This window comes from Pithys albifrons, chromosome 11, assembly GCF_047495875.1.
Source record: "Pithys albifrons albifrons isolate INPA30051 chromosome 11, PitAlb_v1, whole genome shotgun sequence".
Classification (NCBI taxonomy): Eukaryota; Metazoa; Chordata; class Aves; order Passeriformes; family Thamnophilidae; genus Pithys; species Pithys albifrons.
Window position 1 is genome coordinate 5792973 of NC_092468.1, and position 17284 is coordinate 5810256.

At 40.3% G+C, this 17284-nt stretch overlaps 1 protein-coding gene across 3 annotated transcripts in view; it reads right to left on the reverse strand.

Moving 5' to 3' along the window:
- LOC139676943 (glypican-5-like) overlaps positions 1-17284 on the reverse strand; it is a 346189-nt gene that overhangs the window by 225509 nt on the left and 103396 nt on the right. For 2 of the 3 annotated variants that reach the window (XM_071566405.1, XM_071566407.1), the window contains exons 4-6: positions 8273-8403; positions 3618-3677; positions 1904-2029 (exon numbers count right to left, since the gene is read on the reverse strand). In XM_071566405.1, coding sequence (XP_071422506.1) covers positions 1904-2029; positions 3618-3677; positions 8273-8403 — 317 coding nt within the window. The remainder of the gene's footprint in view (positions 1-1903; positions 2030-3617; positions 3678-8272; positions 8404-17284) is intronic. The other variant, XM_071566406.1, reaches the window with a different exon arrangement.

Sequence of the window (17284 nt, forward strand, 5' to 3'; positions counted from 1 at the left end):
TGCAAGAAGTGTGGAGGCAACAGGACCTGCAGCTTTTGGCAGCTCCACAACCAGAGCAACCTTCAACTCAGGCTCACAGGAGACACTCCAGAGTAATTGGGGTGATCTATTTTCTGACACACAGTTAATACTAAGGCTCTATTTTGAGTTCAGAGCTGTTTACCACTGCTGGTATTTAATGCTCTGGTGTCCTGGGAAAGGAGGAAGAGCAAAGAGAAATGCATCTTCAGGCATCACCAGGACAGGTTTATGTCTCATATGGGGAGAACTGTGACAAGTCCAGCCCATAAAACAGATGATGGAAGGAGCAAAGTGTGCCAGCAGCAGGAGCCCTGTCTGTGCTGCTGTGGAGCATTGCTGGAAGGGCAGGCTGCCCAGAAAGCCTCCTCTTCTTAAGGCAATTAATACTGGAAGAAAGTAGATAAATTTATAATACTTATATATTATTATTATATGGTATTTTATGTATTTCTGTCAGATTAAACACATGAATTTAACATTGTGTTTTCCATTTTGCCCATTTAATACACTAACTACAAATATGTCTTTAGAGTTTGGTGGTGGGGTTGGATTTTTTCCTGTTATCTTTGAGGGCATACTGCTTGGGTTTTTTGAGTTTTTGGGTTTTTTAACATGGTTTTTCCTTTTTATTTCAAAATATGAGGAATCCTGTTAGTCTTTTCCCTGCTACTTTTCCCAGATTCCTGTCCCTTTCAAACCTGAAAATTTTCCATGTGTCTCCAGCTCTCAGAAAGTGATAGATTGGCAAAGGACAATAACAACAGATTTCCCCTTCATGCCTTTCTAAAACATATATCAGCAATTTAAGTGTTTTGGGGTTGCTTTTTATTCTTTTAAAGGAAGATGAAAATTAAATATAACATTATTAACTTTTTGTTCACTGAGTTGATACAGAGAATGTTTGTTAAATTTTGTTTGCTTGGCTTTTCTTGTTTTTCTTTTGACCAACAAGCTGTTTGTTCTAAAAGTTAACTGTGGATCCAGCAACATGTCACCAGCAAAAGGGATTCTGAAATGGAAATACTGTTATTCTTCCTGTTTCCTCTCCATTACTTTTACAGTAAAAACTTGAATCAGTATTACAATCACAACAATATTTAGAATGCTGCATTGCTGCCAAAATTTTCAAACATATGCTCTACCATTAATTTGTAATGGCAATATACACAAAAATATTAGACTTTAACGTAGTCTTTGGATGTGTTAGACATGCATTTATCTTCAAACACCTCAGATGTAATTAAGTTGAAGTTATTTACACATGAGAAAACTAAGCAGAACTGTCTGGGAGGCTGAACTCCCTTTAATGGGACAGACAATAATTGCACCATCTCTCTGTGTTCCATGTTGGAATTATTCTGTAAGTTCCTACAAAACAATGTACAATCACAAAAGTTGTTTTAAAGTAAGAAAACAGACTGCTAGAACTGCATCTTTTCTAACTGCTACCGACCACAAAACACACTTCAAAAAGAAACATCATGAAAGCCACCACACTGCCATGGGAAGTCTCTGTTCTGACAAAAAGAAGTTTTTGGAGTTTATTCACTGGCACAATTCCAGCCTGCTCTCGCTGCAAAAGCTGATAGATACTTTGACAATGACGGTAAAGATACAGTTGTGTCTAAAACATCTTGTTTCCTCCTCAGGGTAATGTTGCCTCATGTTCTCCACAGTAAAAGAAATGACAGCAAGAAGTTTAGCTCATGGAAGCAACAAGTGCATATTCCAATTTAGAGTCCAAAGGGTGACAGGAAAGACCCTCATAAGAAACAGATGGGAAAAAAATGAGCTGACAAACCAGAACACTGCTGCTGAGCCACCAGAAGGATGGCAAGTCCCTTTTTTCACCATTCCAGCAAAGTTTAACTTGCAGCTTTACCTTTCCACGACATCCTCCCCGTTCCAGCAGGTTGAGCTGTCCCTCATCACCAGGTCTCCATCACACAGCCGTTCTGCCACAGAGGCGTAGAAGGTCCGGGAGCGCTTCATGTAGTTGATGAACTCTCTGTAACGCAGAGAACACGTTTACCAACACAACAGCAAACAGCACATGAGCCCCTGGCAACTAAACCCTCCACAGGCTTGAGAAATTAAGCAATCTGCATTGATTTCTAAAGTAAACAATATTAATCTGGAGGAAAAGGACTTCACCCAACAAGCCTTTGAGGTTTATAGTGAAAGACCCTTTTTTCCACTCTGCACACAGTTTATATAGAGTTAAGGCTACGTTCTATTGGCTCAATTGAACTTCACACCATCAGACTACAAATTCTAACTGGTTATAATCCATATCTCACAAGTCCAGTGTTTTGATGAAACATCCCAGTTGGTCCCAGGTGAATCTCCAGCATTCTGTGAGAACTCCTAGGGAGTGATTTCCTCCCTACCACTCAGCAGCAGCTGTGGCCTTGTTTATTCTTAGCTGGTAGCTGCTTCAGTTCTCACAAGGTCCATATAGATCTGAATTGCTCACCTTTGAATTTTCTGTACCTACAGATTTCTATTTCTAGTGCATTTCTATTCCTGTGTATCATCCAATCTTATTTAATCCAGTGTTGATCCACACACATTGTACTAACGTATCTCAATTGAGAGTATTTCAGAACAAGAAATTACCCTCCTCCACTGCTTTAGAAGCACCTGTTTGGTATAAGATGTTAAAGATGTTGAGAACAAGATGCAGGACACAAACTGAGCTACCACAGAGCTATGTGTGTGTCTCAGAACTCCCTCAGCAGCCCTGGGCTTCTCCTGGTTTCCAAAGTTTCAGCCTGGCAGGCTGTAAGGGGAACCTGCACTGAAGAGGGGATGTGGCTGGATGGAGCTTGGCACTAAACCAGTCAGGATTTAGCATTCCTTTAGGAGCAACAAGTGCTATAACCAATAGCAAAGTCCACTGCTGAATATCTATCCCCACAGGGTTTAGGCAGTGGTCATCTCTCCCCAAAACTACACTTTCTTTCTCAACTGCTCAACCATCCCATTTATCTTGTGTGATGAAATCTTGCTCTACAGAAATTAATCTCCACATGGTAGTACTAATAAAATCACCTTAACAGAGAAGGAAAGCTGTCATTTTAAGCAAAGAAAAAAGCTTATGATGAGGAAATCAGCATTTCTACTCTTGAGTACCAACTTAAAAATACGAGCTCTGAGTATTTATACAGTAAAGCCAGGCCCAGCCAGACAGAACAGCCTGAGAGCATCAGTTCTGAAAGGCAACACAGATCCTCAAAATTCTACGGGTTCTAAATTAGAGTTTTCTTTGAAGGAGGAAATCAGCACCTTTTAATAGTCTAAAGCTTGTCTTACTCAGCTCACCTCAAGAGGTTTAAGCTCCTTTGCATTCTCAGCAGAGTGAGGCTCTGACATTTCAAAGCAGCATCTTAGCAAATACAGAATTCTGTGTTCAATTCTTAGCCTTACTGAGTGAAAATATTTACTTTTCATCAGTGTAAAACTCAATGCAGCACAGTTTCCCAGCACCCCACAGCATAAAAGCAGCAATCAAAAGTATGCCAAGTCCTAGACTACAGCTGGAGATGAGCTAACTGTAGAGACAACAAAGCATGTCACCTTGTTTTCATTCTTACCGAGAGATTTTTTTCAAACTTCTTGATTTGTCATTCTTTGAAGCTTTCAGAGGCAGAGAACTGGAATAGGCCGGGGAGAGTAAGCATCAATCAGGAGAGTTGGGGAGTAGGGGAGAAGCAGGAATTCAGGCAAATGAGGAAAAGAAATGAGAAACAAAAGAGAAAAGTAAAAATTATTTGAAAGAAAAGTCATCAAGCACATGCATAGGATAATAAAAGAAAACAAATCAGGAGAAAAACGATTGTGAGATTTTTCCAAAGTATAGATGCCATCAAAAATGTCAATGCAATATTGGGAGGAGGAAAAAAAAAAGCAAACAAAAAAAAGCAACCAAGATTGTTTGTCCCAATCATTTTCAAATAAGAGCACAATTACAAATACAGAGCACACAGCAGAAAGCTGAAAATAAACTCTGTGGTACTTAAATTAACTGTAACTGATACCAAATGGAAAAACTGTAAATACATGAAGCTGTACAAGAAAACAATGGCAAACAGTTTAGAACGAGAACCATGGGAAGGGGATATGAACAAAAAGCACTCATGTTCTGGTACAATGAGCAATTTACTGCCTAGTAATAAACAGTGTAAATACAGATATTGTTTGCTGTTCTCTTCTGGTCAGATTGTGCATTAAAAACCACCCAACTTTGCAAAACAGGAGATAGAGGCTTTAAGGTTATACTGGATGAAGAACTGTGAAAATAACCCTGGTAATTACTTGGTGTAACTGCACTTTGTGGCATCGATACCCTGAAGTCCCTTAATGAACATTAGACATTACATCCAGCATTACCATCATGATGCAATTTTCCACTTAAAATTTTGTTAGCCCAGTCTGCTTTCACACCTGTACTCTCCTGTATAACACAATGGCAAAAGCTGGAGCCACGAGTGCCTGCAAACTGATTGTACAGCCAGCCCAGTCCACTCTCACTGGAGAGAACAACCACCTTCAGCAGGCAGAGGACACCCAGATGATGTACCTTTGTCACTGCACTTTCTGGGAGCTCATGGCAGGGGTGGTCACAGGAGAGGAGGGACCTGCACTGGGCACCAGGTGAGTGGCACCTGCCACCACTGAGGCAGCAATTCCAGCACAGCCACTCAATAAACAGAGTAAGAACTTGGAAAATCTGAAAATCTGGACCAGCTGGAACCTCTGCCTTGGCCAGTTATTCATTTCTATCTGACATTAACAACCTGTTTTGTACTAGCACTTTATTATTGACATTTTATATCTGACTCAATAATTAATTTTAAATAAAACAGATACCATTGACTTCAAACATTCCCAAAGAAATTCCTAAATTGTTTATTTTAAGATGCATAAAAGATCTGTAAACTCACAGCAAAGCAAAGAAACTGCAGTAAAATGTAATTTCAAAGCTTGCTTCCTCTAACTAGGGACCTAATAAACATCAGTTCTTTGTTAAATGTAACACATTTTAAATGCAGCTCTGGAACCAGTCTGTGTTTAGTGGTTTGAAATGCTTCATGGAGCAGAGATGCTAAAAGGCAGGTACTCAACTTTGCTGGGAGAGTGGACCCCGACTAGAATAGTTCTTTGTGCTGAACTCAGCTATAACATTCCAATTTACTGAGATTCTGTGCATGCCAGTTGCATTCTCTGTACCATCATCTGGTTTCAATTTTCTTGTCATCTCTATTACATCTCATAGTAACCTCCACACTGAAAAAAATGACTACAGCAGCAATGCTGCCAGTTTCAGTTAATCCCCCAATACGATTGTGTAATGCAAAAAAAATAATTACAATCAATTTGATGCTTTCCAGGTTAATCAGAGGAAAAGGTTTCCGACAAGACCATGGAACATTTATTCAAGTTTCAGCTTCTTTCACTATTGTCCCTGACACTTAGTGATGCATAACAAAAAATATGCAGGAATGGAATGCAGGGTAAAATAAGGAAAGATGGGAAATCTCCCAGGAACCCATGAGAGTAAGAGTAGAAGAAAAGGGTTCAAACACTGCAAAAGAGGATCCAGTTGGTCTGTGCCCCTGGGGACAATGCAGGACCTCGCTGTGTGGAACAGCATGGGGTGAGGAGCACTGGCTTGACACCAAACAACACCCCTCACAGAAGGAGGCCAGGCCAAGAGACCCCATTTAACAATCCCACTTCTCAGCTGCACGAGCAGCCCTGGCTCTGCTGAAACCAGGGGTTCTCAACTCTTTGGAAAAGGAGCATGATTTTCTAAGTGGCCTGGCAAAAAATACCTTTGGAGCAAACATCCTTGGCAGGTATAAGCTGTCTGGCACTGGGGTTTTAGGGGAACTCTGAGCAGGTTCTAGAGCAGACATGAGAGGCCACGTGACTGGTTTCTCCCACAGATGAGCCAACCAGTCGAGTCCTTCTCTGTGAGTTCAGGGTGGTTTCGACACATTAAAGGCATGAGCCACAACTTTTCTGTTTATTTGGAGAGTGCTGGCTGATTCCCTTTCTTTCTTTATTTTAAGAGGCTGGAGTGATGTTCCATATTCCCCTTGAATTAAGGATCATTTGGAAGGATGTTTACTACATGAACCAACAGACCTGTGTGACCCTGGACCTGAACTGCAGGAGCTGCCACTGCTGCTCCTCATTTCTTAAGCCCACCAGGAGCAATGGCATCTAAACAGATTCATGTAATTGCTCCCATAATCTGGTTCCCTTGTATCAGCTGTCACTCTAAGTGCATTCTCCACAACCCACTGCAGGAATGACTTCACCCATGTATTATAATATTTTATTACCTTAAATTGCTTTTTATTGATATCATATGTGATTAAATGATAGAGAATGAACAGCACAAAGATGCAGCCAATCGCTGTGTCTTTCACTCTATTTATGGTTTCACAATTGTTTCCAAGAAGCAAAGCACAAGCTTCAGGCCATGTGTTTTATAGGAAGTTGTGGAGAATATTTTCAATTTTTCCACTTCTTACTCTTTATGGCGTGGTTCCATCATTCATGTTCAGTGTGCAGCTCTCAACAATACCTATCAACACTATTCCAGCAATTTTTCATGCTAATTATGTAAGCATGGCCTTAGTTTAGATCTGTTTGATAAATTCATTTTCAGTGTGTAGACCAATTTTGGAAAATTGTCTAATTTACAGTGCATTAGTTTATTTTCTTTTCCATCTACAAGTCTTACATTTTAAAAGGTCAATATCTAAATAAATCCATGCGGTTGGGAAGGGGAAGGAGCAGATCCTCAGGTGAGGAAGAATGGCTGTCATGCCACGAAAGGCACAAATTTGCATCTATTTAGGAGGTCACCTGTTGATAGGTTGGCAATTCTGCCTTTTTGGCTGGTAGTGTGTAAGTCCCAGTGAAGTCAACAGTTGCACAGAAGAAGGCCTAAGGCTCTGGGTTTTTAAAAGAGTGTTTTATAAATTGTACTACAACTCTTACTTGGATTTTTACTGCTGAAATATTAATTTAATTTCTTTAATGCTCTTTTCACTGATTTGTGTGACAAAAATTGATTAGCTCCAAGCACTAGCACAAACTGTTATGCTTTGGTCTTAAATTATAGAGGGATAAAATTATCACTATCGCTAAAAAACTTGCCTTGCTGCTATTACTTTTATCTTTTAAAGCAGTGTTTGTTCCATTCATGCAAGCTAAGATGAGAATTAAAATAGAAATGGATAAAAATCTCATCTTCACAACTCAAAATGCAGAATCCAGGCAATGGAAATTTTAATCCTGCTGTCTGTAATCCAGTTATCCAACACACAGAGATACACAGAGACACCCTGGGCAGCTCAGATACTGTTCTTGGATAGAAGTGTTGGCCCAGCAGGATTCCACTCACTTGCCTCAAGTTGTTCCAGCTCAATACTGCTGCTACAGAGGACAAGATGTGAGCCAGAAACAGGTCACTGTGATTTTATGGTCAGTTAGCTTTGACATCTACTCGTGGGATTGCCAAGACACCTTTCTCTCCCCACTCACAATGTACAGAAAGCCAATTCAGGAGCTACATGAAGTGAAGTGAAAGAAAAAACAAGGAGATCAGGATGCTCTGGCCTGGGCCAGTGGCTGCAGTTCAGCTGTTTAGTGTCTCAGTGGGCACACAGCTGAAGGAAGGAGTCAAGATGGGCACAACAAGCCTTAACAAATGCTCCAGCTCTTTCTGAGTTATGTACCAAACCAAGGACATTCCAAGGGATCTCATTACTCCTCCCCAGTCCAGTGAAATCAGGGACCGACCAGGAGTCAGGGCAGTGAATCCTTCTCCTTCCTTCCTCCTTTCCCAATTCTGTCCCTGCATAAGCTCAAGTCCTGAAAGACCTGGGCAGTTGTATTTTAAGTAATTTAGACTCAATTGCAGAAATTGGTTTCCTCAGAATTTGTTGAGGAAAAGCCTCCATAATTTTCACTGAAAGTTTCTGGAAATGATGAACACCTTGGTGTTCAGTAACGACATCAAGTCTGCCCTGTGAAAAGCTTTCCTTGGAGAGACACACAATATAAACCCACAAAGTCACCCATGTGCCTATCAGTGATGGCGATGGCTGGAGAGTACACATGGACAAGGGGACTGAGCGTGGCTCTGGCTTGAACACTACAGTGCAAGGAACCAACAGCACAAACTGGGGGGCAGAGAGCTTGTTTCGAAGCAGCTGCAGCCCAGGGTTACCTTCTCTTGTTGTTGAGGCTGGTGTGAGCCATCACGAACGTCTGCGCCGCGGCCACTTCCTTCACAGGCACCACATGGCCCACTGACAGGTTCCCTTCTTGCTGTCTGGGCTGCCCACACACTTTATCAACCTGCAAGCAAGGAAGGGGAGATGGGTGTGAATGGAGAAACTGATTTACAGTAGCCCAAGAGTCTGTTTGTTCCTTGCAGTTTGTGTTTATTGAAAGAGAAGTTATCTGGGTAAGAGAATGAAAGGATAGAAAGGATTTTTCTTTCTGGACTTGGAAACTAGTCCCGTGTATAAGAAGAACCAAAGTACAGAGCAGCGCAAAGATCCTTGTCATGGATCACCAGTCATGGATTTGTCCCTGGCTACCTCCACATAGGACACTTGGACACAGGCTGAAGTAGTGACTGAAGGAAGCGTTAGCAAACCAAGCTTTAATTTAGAAACACACCTGAAGTTTGAAGGTACACAGATTTTGCTGGAACATCTGCCCCATATATAGAGAGCAGAGCCTACCAGGTGTTTGAAGGGGCTTGTAATCAGAACAGACAATGTAACATCACTCAGCCGTTTGCCTAATTGCCTTTCCTGAAGCCCCTCATCAGGGATATAATACAGTCTAGGACAAAGCAAGCTTATGTTTATCCTTTATGCACTGTGGACTGAACTGCTCGTGCATCCCAGCACATTTATTTGCTGTAACAGCTTTAAGTGACAATAGTGAGACAAGTCTCTTCCCTTTCTAATCCACAAATGACTAATCTGTAATGGTTTCACCCACACTTAAATCCCCAAGCAAACACGAAAACAAAGAAAATCCTACTGTGGGCACAAATCACACAGAATCCATCATCCCACACCACAACAGATTTGGTATCCCTTCCGTTTTCCATTATAAGCATGGTGAGATGAATTCTTGATGGTCTGTGCCACTTTCCTGAATCTTTAGAACCCTTACTGAGTCACAACTGCCCATCTGCTGAATATTTCAGACCACAGACAACTCCAAAGAATTTTCTCTGTCCCTTTGCACTACTATGATGCATTTGTCAGCACAAGAACAGGTGGATTTTCTCTGCCTTAGCCCATTTCCTCCAGGAAAACTACTGCTATGTGAAGCTAAGGTGTTTTCCTCTGAAGAAACAGGCCAAGGGAATGTGAAAAGTTGGAAGCTGCACAGGAATGACAGTTCATGTCAGCTTCAGCTGTGTGAGTTACAGCCTGGTCCAGGATAATATGCTGTGAAGAACTTAAAAATTGAATGGGAACATACTGGATTAATCCTGCCCCATCTCCAGCAGGCAGAGTGGGAACCACCTGCCTCCCTCAGCACCATGCATATTATTCTGGTCTCCCCAGGGACTAGCACAGCACTGCTTCAAAATATAACTCTAGGAAATCGAAGTCTATTTCAGTCCTTTCTAAACTTCTGAAAAAAAGCCGCTCTGTGCAATTAAAAAAATAAAACAAAAAAACCTTTTGAACCCCTTCAGTGCTGGACAGAGGGTATAACACAGCTGGACCACATTCCTGCACAGCACACAGACCCAAATTCCCAGCACAGGTTTCTGCAAAACGCATCTTAGATTACAGCACATCAGTAAAGTTCATGGCTTCAAACTACACACACCTTAAAACTTGTCACTATGGATTTAAGACAGTTTTAACCAACTAACACCAGAGTGGTTTGGGAAAGCAATGTGGTTCTCATACACATAAGCAATGAAGAACTCCCAAGTTTTTTGGTTTTCCTGTGAGAATTTGCAAAGATATTTAAGTCATCGTATTTGTTCTGAATCAACAGTTAAAACATGCAAATGAAAATACTAACATTGTTTGGATTTGTATTTTTGATACTATAGAAATAAAATGACTCTTTAAATTGCACAGGTTTCAGTATTATGCCAAACCTATGCTTTAGGGTTTTCCTTTTAAGCAGCAATAACAGTTTCCTGCATATCAAACACAACCACAGCATTTTCTCAGTGGAAAAATTTAACCAGTTCTACTAAATAAAAATAATCTGTTAAATAAAAGGGCAAATGACATTCACACTCTATTGCCACACAGGCCTTTCAGTGCCTCTGTTCTCATTTCAGCTGCCCAGGCTGGTCCCTCCTGGGCTGCAGGGGGTAGGCACTTCCGGCAGCCCCAGGGTGGCCACTGGTCACCTCTTGTCTTCCCAGCCCTTCCTGCAGCCATTTATTTCTTCAGAGTTAACATGGATCACCAGGTTTGCTTCATTCCAACCTCTTTAGAGCAGCAAGGATGGAGGATTTCAGCCCACAGTGAGTACAAGTGGTTTGAAAGCTCATGCCCAAGGATGTGGCTGTACCCCACAGCTTGAGATGCAAAGACTAAACTCCCTCCCTGGGAATTGTCTCCCATGGCCCTTGAGCTACCCCGTTCAGCACATTCATTTCAGATTTTGAATGAGTTCAACAGAAACTGAATGGTTTATATATTTTTTTTCATGTGGAGTAAGTTTCACATCTCACCAAAATGTGTCTTTTTCTGCCAAAAACTAGAAAAGGTTGAATTTTTATCAGCTAATTTTGGCAGTCACAAAGCAGACAGCACAAATGAGAACACTCACGTACAGAAAACCATCTTAAACTTTCAGCTAAGACACATGAAAAATGAGTTAATGTTCTGTAAATTGGAAAGCATGAGGCATGCCATAAAAAAGGTGCTTTCTGGAACCGCAACATCTGGAATCTACTGCTACAAATTACCTGTGTTTGAACAACAGCAGGAACACAGAGTTTCCCTCCCATCCTAAGGGCATCAGACAACTGCACTGTCACTTTAGCTCAGAGCTCATGAATCAAACCTCACCACCCAAAGGAAAAAGAATGCTACGAGAAAGGGTGACTGGAATTTTAAAGCTCTGTCCCTAAATTCAAGTTCTCGTACTCGGAATAATCAGGAGTCAACAGAAAGAATGACCGAGCCCCTTTCTGAGATTTTTAAACTTAAAAATAAGTCTGTCAGTCTTAAATTCCAAACTGCCAGAAAATCATTCCTCATTACCAATAACACCACTGAGGTAATCTCTCTTGTCTCTTGATATTTAAGCACGTCTGTCTCCCACAGTGAACATCTACAGCTGTAAACTGGTATTCCTCATACCTCATTATCTTCTGCAGCATCAATCATATTTCATAATTCCATACATTTTATTTTGTATTAAAGCTATTTTTACTTATACACCAATGATTCCTCTGAAATATCTAACCATAGCTACACTTTTTGTGCTGTGCACTTTCCTTGGTAATGAAATACAGAGTCATATATATATGGATTATTTGACCTCTTACTATTTGTTATTTGAAAGAATGACTATTTACAATTATTACAGAGGCTTAGCAAAATAAATAGAAAAATTCTTACTCAAAATCTTTCTGAACTCTTACAGCTTGAGTAACCTTAAACATCGAGGTCATATTTAATATACTAAATGTAATCAAACAGGGGAAAAATGTCATGCCCTTCTGGATACCAGGAGAATCTTATCTTTCTAAAGCAGGAGACCTTTCCACTAGTTCAAAACAGTAATTTTTTTTTGATTTTTTATTGGGAAGCTTAGTATTTTAAAATACAAGATTTTTCTAGTGACTGATTTGGCTTTGAGTTATTATCAAACTGCTGACACATTTTCCTGCAGGTTTCTGCAGGTTTCCTATTACCAGCATTTTGCTGGGAGCAGAGTTCAGCAATACATAAACCAGCTATGGGAGTACTACTTGGTTTTCCTACAGGAATATGTTGGCTTTCCATCAGGAGGGGAGCATTCTCCTCTCTCCCATCTTGAATCTACGGAATAGTTTAATGTAAATTAATTTCCTACAAATCTCCTGAAAACTGGCAGTTAGAGAAGTTGACCCTTACTAGATACTAGAGATTCCTCCAGGGAGAGCAGCACTATAAATTCCTCAGGAACAGAAAAGCCTTCTATCAGATTTGACAAAGAAATTCAGCCACAGAATTTAAAGCCATAAAAAATAAGGCTCTGCATGTTTTCTACTGCCTCTGGAAATATCTGGCTGTAATCAAGTTGTTTGAATTACAGTAACGTTTCTAGGTTGAGTTTTGGAATCAAGAAATAAAACAGTCCTGTAAAAGCAAGAGGTCCCATTCTGAGGAAACAGCAAGAAACAAGAGGCATATGCTGAAAAATGGACACGTTCAAACAGACTGAGATACAGATCATCCTGACATTTTTATGGAGCAACTGGGCTCCTGTTACTCTCAGGCACATCTCACAATCTTCATCAAACAGAAAAGTAATCAACAGCAGAGTAGGGAGGGGGAACAGCAGCCCAGCACCCTGCCCCAAACTCAGGACTCACTGCCCTTGTACAGACAGACACACATAGAGGGGAGTGGGGGGAGAAGCAGAACTCATTGGGCTGAGAGTTACCATCACACAGGATGGCAGCTCACACAACCTTCAAGTCAAAAAGGGACAGGTTTCAAGTATAAAATTATAGAATAATTTACATGCTGCAATCAGCTTCCTCTTCCTATTTCTAAGGCCCTAAGCTGAGGAATTTCAAGACCAGAAAGTACTTCTGGATGCTGTTATGAAAAGTGTTATTAAAGATTCTGTTCATCTATTCCACAATTCATCTTTCTTCCCTTTTAACTAATTAGGTCAGGTTTCCAGGCTGCTGGATATACTGAGGAAGATGAGTTTAGCAAAGTAGATCAGTAGAAAGATTCTACCAACAGTCCTGAAACTGGTTCTTGAAAACAGAAAGTAAGTGTTATGTTAGTAAATTTAGAGCATGTGGAATTCCATATTGTTTTTTATCTTCCAGTCACTGTGTGTGGCAGAAGAGACATCCCTTTCAGGCACCAACACTGGAAACACAGAGTGGTCACATTCTGCAGAGCCATTCAAATTAATCAAATTTTACACCATCTTCTCCTATATTATAAATGCAAATAATGAGAGTTTGGGGTCTTAAGAAAGAGGGGTTAGATAACCTGTCCTGGGCATGCCACCAACCTGCCTCTGAATGCCTACACACAGGGTTTGATCACAGGGAGAAGAGTTGAACATCTCCAGAAAAATGTAAAAGAAATTCCTTACATGGTATCAGGCACTTCAACAATTCTACACAGTTTATATCTCACCAAATTTCACCACAAGTTACAATGATATTATTTGCAGCTCTCTGTAACTTTTAGAATTGCAAACACTGGTCATAAACTATCCGCAGCTTAGAACCACCTCTAGAATTTTTAAACAAATGCAAGCCAATAACTTTGTCTGTTTTTTAGGATTTTACAAAACATTTATGTTCAAATTGTACATATATTTACCCAGCTGAAAAGAGAAGCGGAAATAATTTATGAAGCCAAAACAAAACACCAAACAGCACCTGACACATCAAATGACAGCTCTCCTCCTTCTCCACAGTTCCCTCAGGATTCAGGACTAACCTTTCCAGGCCTTTGTTACATTTGTCCTTGGATATTGACAATGTAGAAAGGTTAAACTCAATTTTATAATTACAATAATCTAGAATAAAAAGAAAATTCCACTGGGAATCAATCCAAGAGAGCCACTTTAAAAGCCCTCAGAAAAATTAAGTAACTCTAACGATAACATACGAAGAAAAATCAATTAAAAGATTTTATTCAAATTTCCCTTTAATCACTTTTCAAATTAATTACAATATATCAAAATGGTATTGTCTGTTATGTGTTCATTATTTATACACATTCTTAAGGGAAAGTAATTATCAAAATATTACTGGAATCTCTTTTATCACTGCAAGCTTAAAATGTAACTAAGAAAAACCCTTCCCAGTTTATTCTTCAAAGGTTCAATAACAAAGTAGACAAAGCAGCAGAGAAAGATCAGAGATGTTACAAACACACATATATAAACACATTGATTAGAAGGAAATGCTCCTGTCCAGTCAGGGCTCCCCACCTGCCAGTGCTGCACAGAGAGCACACCAGGGACTGCAGACAGAGCTGCTGGCACAGACTGTTCCAGTGCCATGTTGGCACCAGCAGCACCAAGGGCTGGCAGCACCGGCAGCACCAAGGGCTGGCAAGACCCAGTGCGGACATTCCATGGCTCTCTGTGGCCCAGTCTCAGGGTGAGTGTCCAGCTGGGCACCTCAGGCTCATTCTGAGCTGGGCACTGAGCCAGAGCTCCATCACTGACCATGAGGAGCGTGGCAGCCTCCAGCAGCAGGCACTGACAGGCAGGAGGGATCATACTCATGTCTCAGGCAGACCACCAGGAGGCAATTCTGGAAAAGAACATCTTTTCTTAGGTTCAGGTACCTCCCAAAGTATCTTAGTCAAAAAATGAGCGTGTCACTCCTCAGCCTGCTTTCAGCCTGATCAGAAGACAGTCAACTCAGGCACTGGAGATGAGCCTTGTCTCTCTCAGACTACTTTGGCACTGTTGAAGTGTACCTGACTTCCTGACAGTGCCCAAGAGCTCTCAAAGACAAGATCTCTTTCCAGGACCCTTTCTCTAAACAGAGGCAGTTGGATCACCATCCCAGCACAGTCAGTGCTATAGCTTTCAGCTGCCCAACAGTGACAATGAATCAACAGGCTACAGAGGGAGTGCTTCTTTCTCCCTGTGAACAGCATCTCCTTCTGGTACTGCCAAAGGTGACTAGGTGGGACAGACCATTAGTCTGACCCACCTGGAGTTCACTGTTCCTCTCTACATAATTACTGCAATCATAATTGCACCACAATTGCAGGAATCATTGTGAGTTACTGGCCAAGTTGACTGCAGACACTTTTTTCATACATACACAAATAGTAATTTGCAATGAATTACTAGGAACTTGATCCAAATCTGATCCATGGATAACTTAGTCACATAATTTCCTGACCATGTAATTCAGCTTCATTCTAACACACTTTCATAGGTGGGCATCACTACTCAGGTATTTAGGCACAAGCCCAAACAAAAGGCAAACATCCTTAACAGGCCTTTTGGAACATCCCCTCTAAACACAGCTTTCAACTGAAGTGTTTTTATCTGCAGGCTTTATATAATACAAGCAAATTTTTGTTTCTTAGCAGTTTTCATGTGGCTGGCATTATACAGGACACCCAACAGAAGGAAGGAACAGCAACCAGAACATGATCCACTTTTGTTTACTCCCTGACTTACACTGACTTGGTGTCTGTAAAATCCTACATTACTTAGATATCTCATTATGCAAACAATATATATATTACAACTGTTTGTACTCAAGGCTCTGAGACAACTTGAAATGCTTCTCCAAACCACTGTGTATTCAGTGTGGGTGTGTTCCTACACACTGGGCATTCCCCTGCAGGGTGCTTGAGAGCAGGGAACCATGAAGGGATGGGCAGAATGTCCACAAGGAAAAGAAGTGTCCTCAGGCTCACATCTTTGACAATTCCAGCTCAAACTCTTCCTTTTCTCTGCAGGCAGATACATCCTAATAACCAAGTTTCAGGAGAATAAATGGAGGAAACAGTCCATAAGTAAGAAGTTTTACTCTAAATCTCTGAGAAAGACTGCTCTGTTACCTTAAACTGACATCTGAGTATGTTCAGGGGGGTAATTCCGTATCTTATATATACACATATATATGTTATTAAATACATACACATATATTATCTATGTTATTCAATATATACAAATATATATGTTATTAAATATATACACATATTTATGTTATTCAGTATATACATGTCATTAAAAACATACATATGTATATATATAAAAGAGGGAAGAGAGTATCCCTGTTAGAGATGGGTAATGCTGCAAATATAAGCCAGATTTTAAGATATATGAACTCATGCCTAACCTACATATTTATAAAAGCACTAATAAACCAAACCTGAAAATATTTGCCAAAAATCACAATCAAGAGCAGGAAAACCCATTTTCAGCAAAGCTTCTAAATCCTTCTGAGATTTTTTTCCTCTGTTCATCACTGCTAGACAAAATGTCTGAACTTTTTTGTGCAAATGATATAATGGAAGTGATAAAACAAAAATATGTAGGAAGACAGAAGGCCATTACACTTTCCCATTGCCTTATAAGCTGAGATAATGTTGTAAGATTTTGCCATCATAAAATAAACACATCAATAACAATGTCAAGACCTCCAAAGAAGTCAGAATAACCACCCATTTTGCATTTAACAAATGTAATAATTAGAAAAGGCTGGTAAACTCATTCAATTCTTCTTTTTTTCCCCGAGATACATCATTACAATTATGATTTGCTGACAGTTGCTGTCAAAATAAACATATTCTCTTGTGCCTTTTTTCTGAACATAAATAAGCAATTTTAGATGGCACTGAAGACTTGATTAACCATCCAAGACCTGCAGCAACAGTTTGCAGCACAATTCTCAGGACAGCAGCAGCCACCCTTGGTTAAAATATTTAGAAGATATTTTTCACATTGAGACAAGAACATTACATTTATAAGCAAATTCTCAGACTTTTCCTGTCTCTAAGGAAATCACTTCTAATGCAGTAGAGATGTTTTCTTATAGTGGGCACCAAAACAGCCACTCTTGTTATTTTTTTTAGATTGTACCTTCAAATTTCCTCAGGACAGAGGTCTTTCCAGCAAGACATTAATAACAATTTATATACAGTATGTGCACCCTAAGAGTCAAGGGCTAATTGATAAACAGAGGAAACACAGCCCAAAGAAAGCTCTGTCAGGCTCCTGCTCTACAGAATTCATTCTGACTGTGCTCCATTGCAGGACTGGTACAATTATGGCAGATTGGTGTAAGGAGGAGGAACAGCATGAAAACAGCTGAAAACAAGGAATAAAGGTGCTTCTGACAGAATCCAAGACGTGACTCCTCATTTATGGTTGTCAGGCCTTTATAATTCCAAACTTCACTCTGATCCCTGCTTTGTTAAAACAAAATCAACAAAAGGATTCACTTTAAGCCATTCCATGCCTAGCCAAGGAGTTTTTGTCATTATTCACAAGCCTCGAAATTATTTCCTCTCTC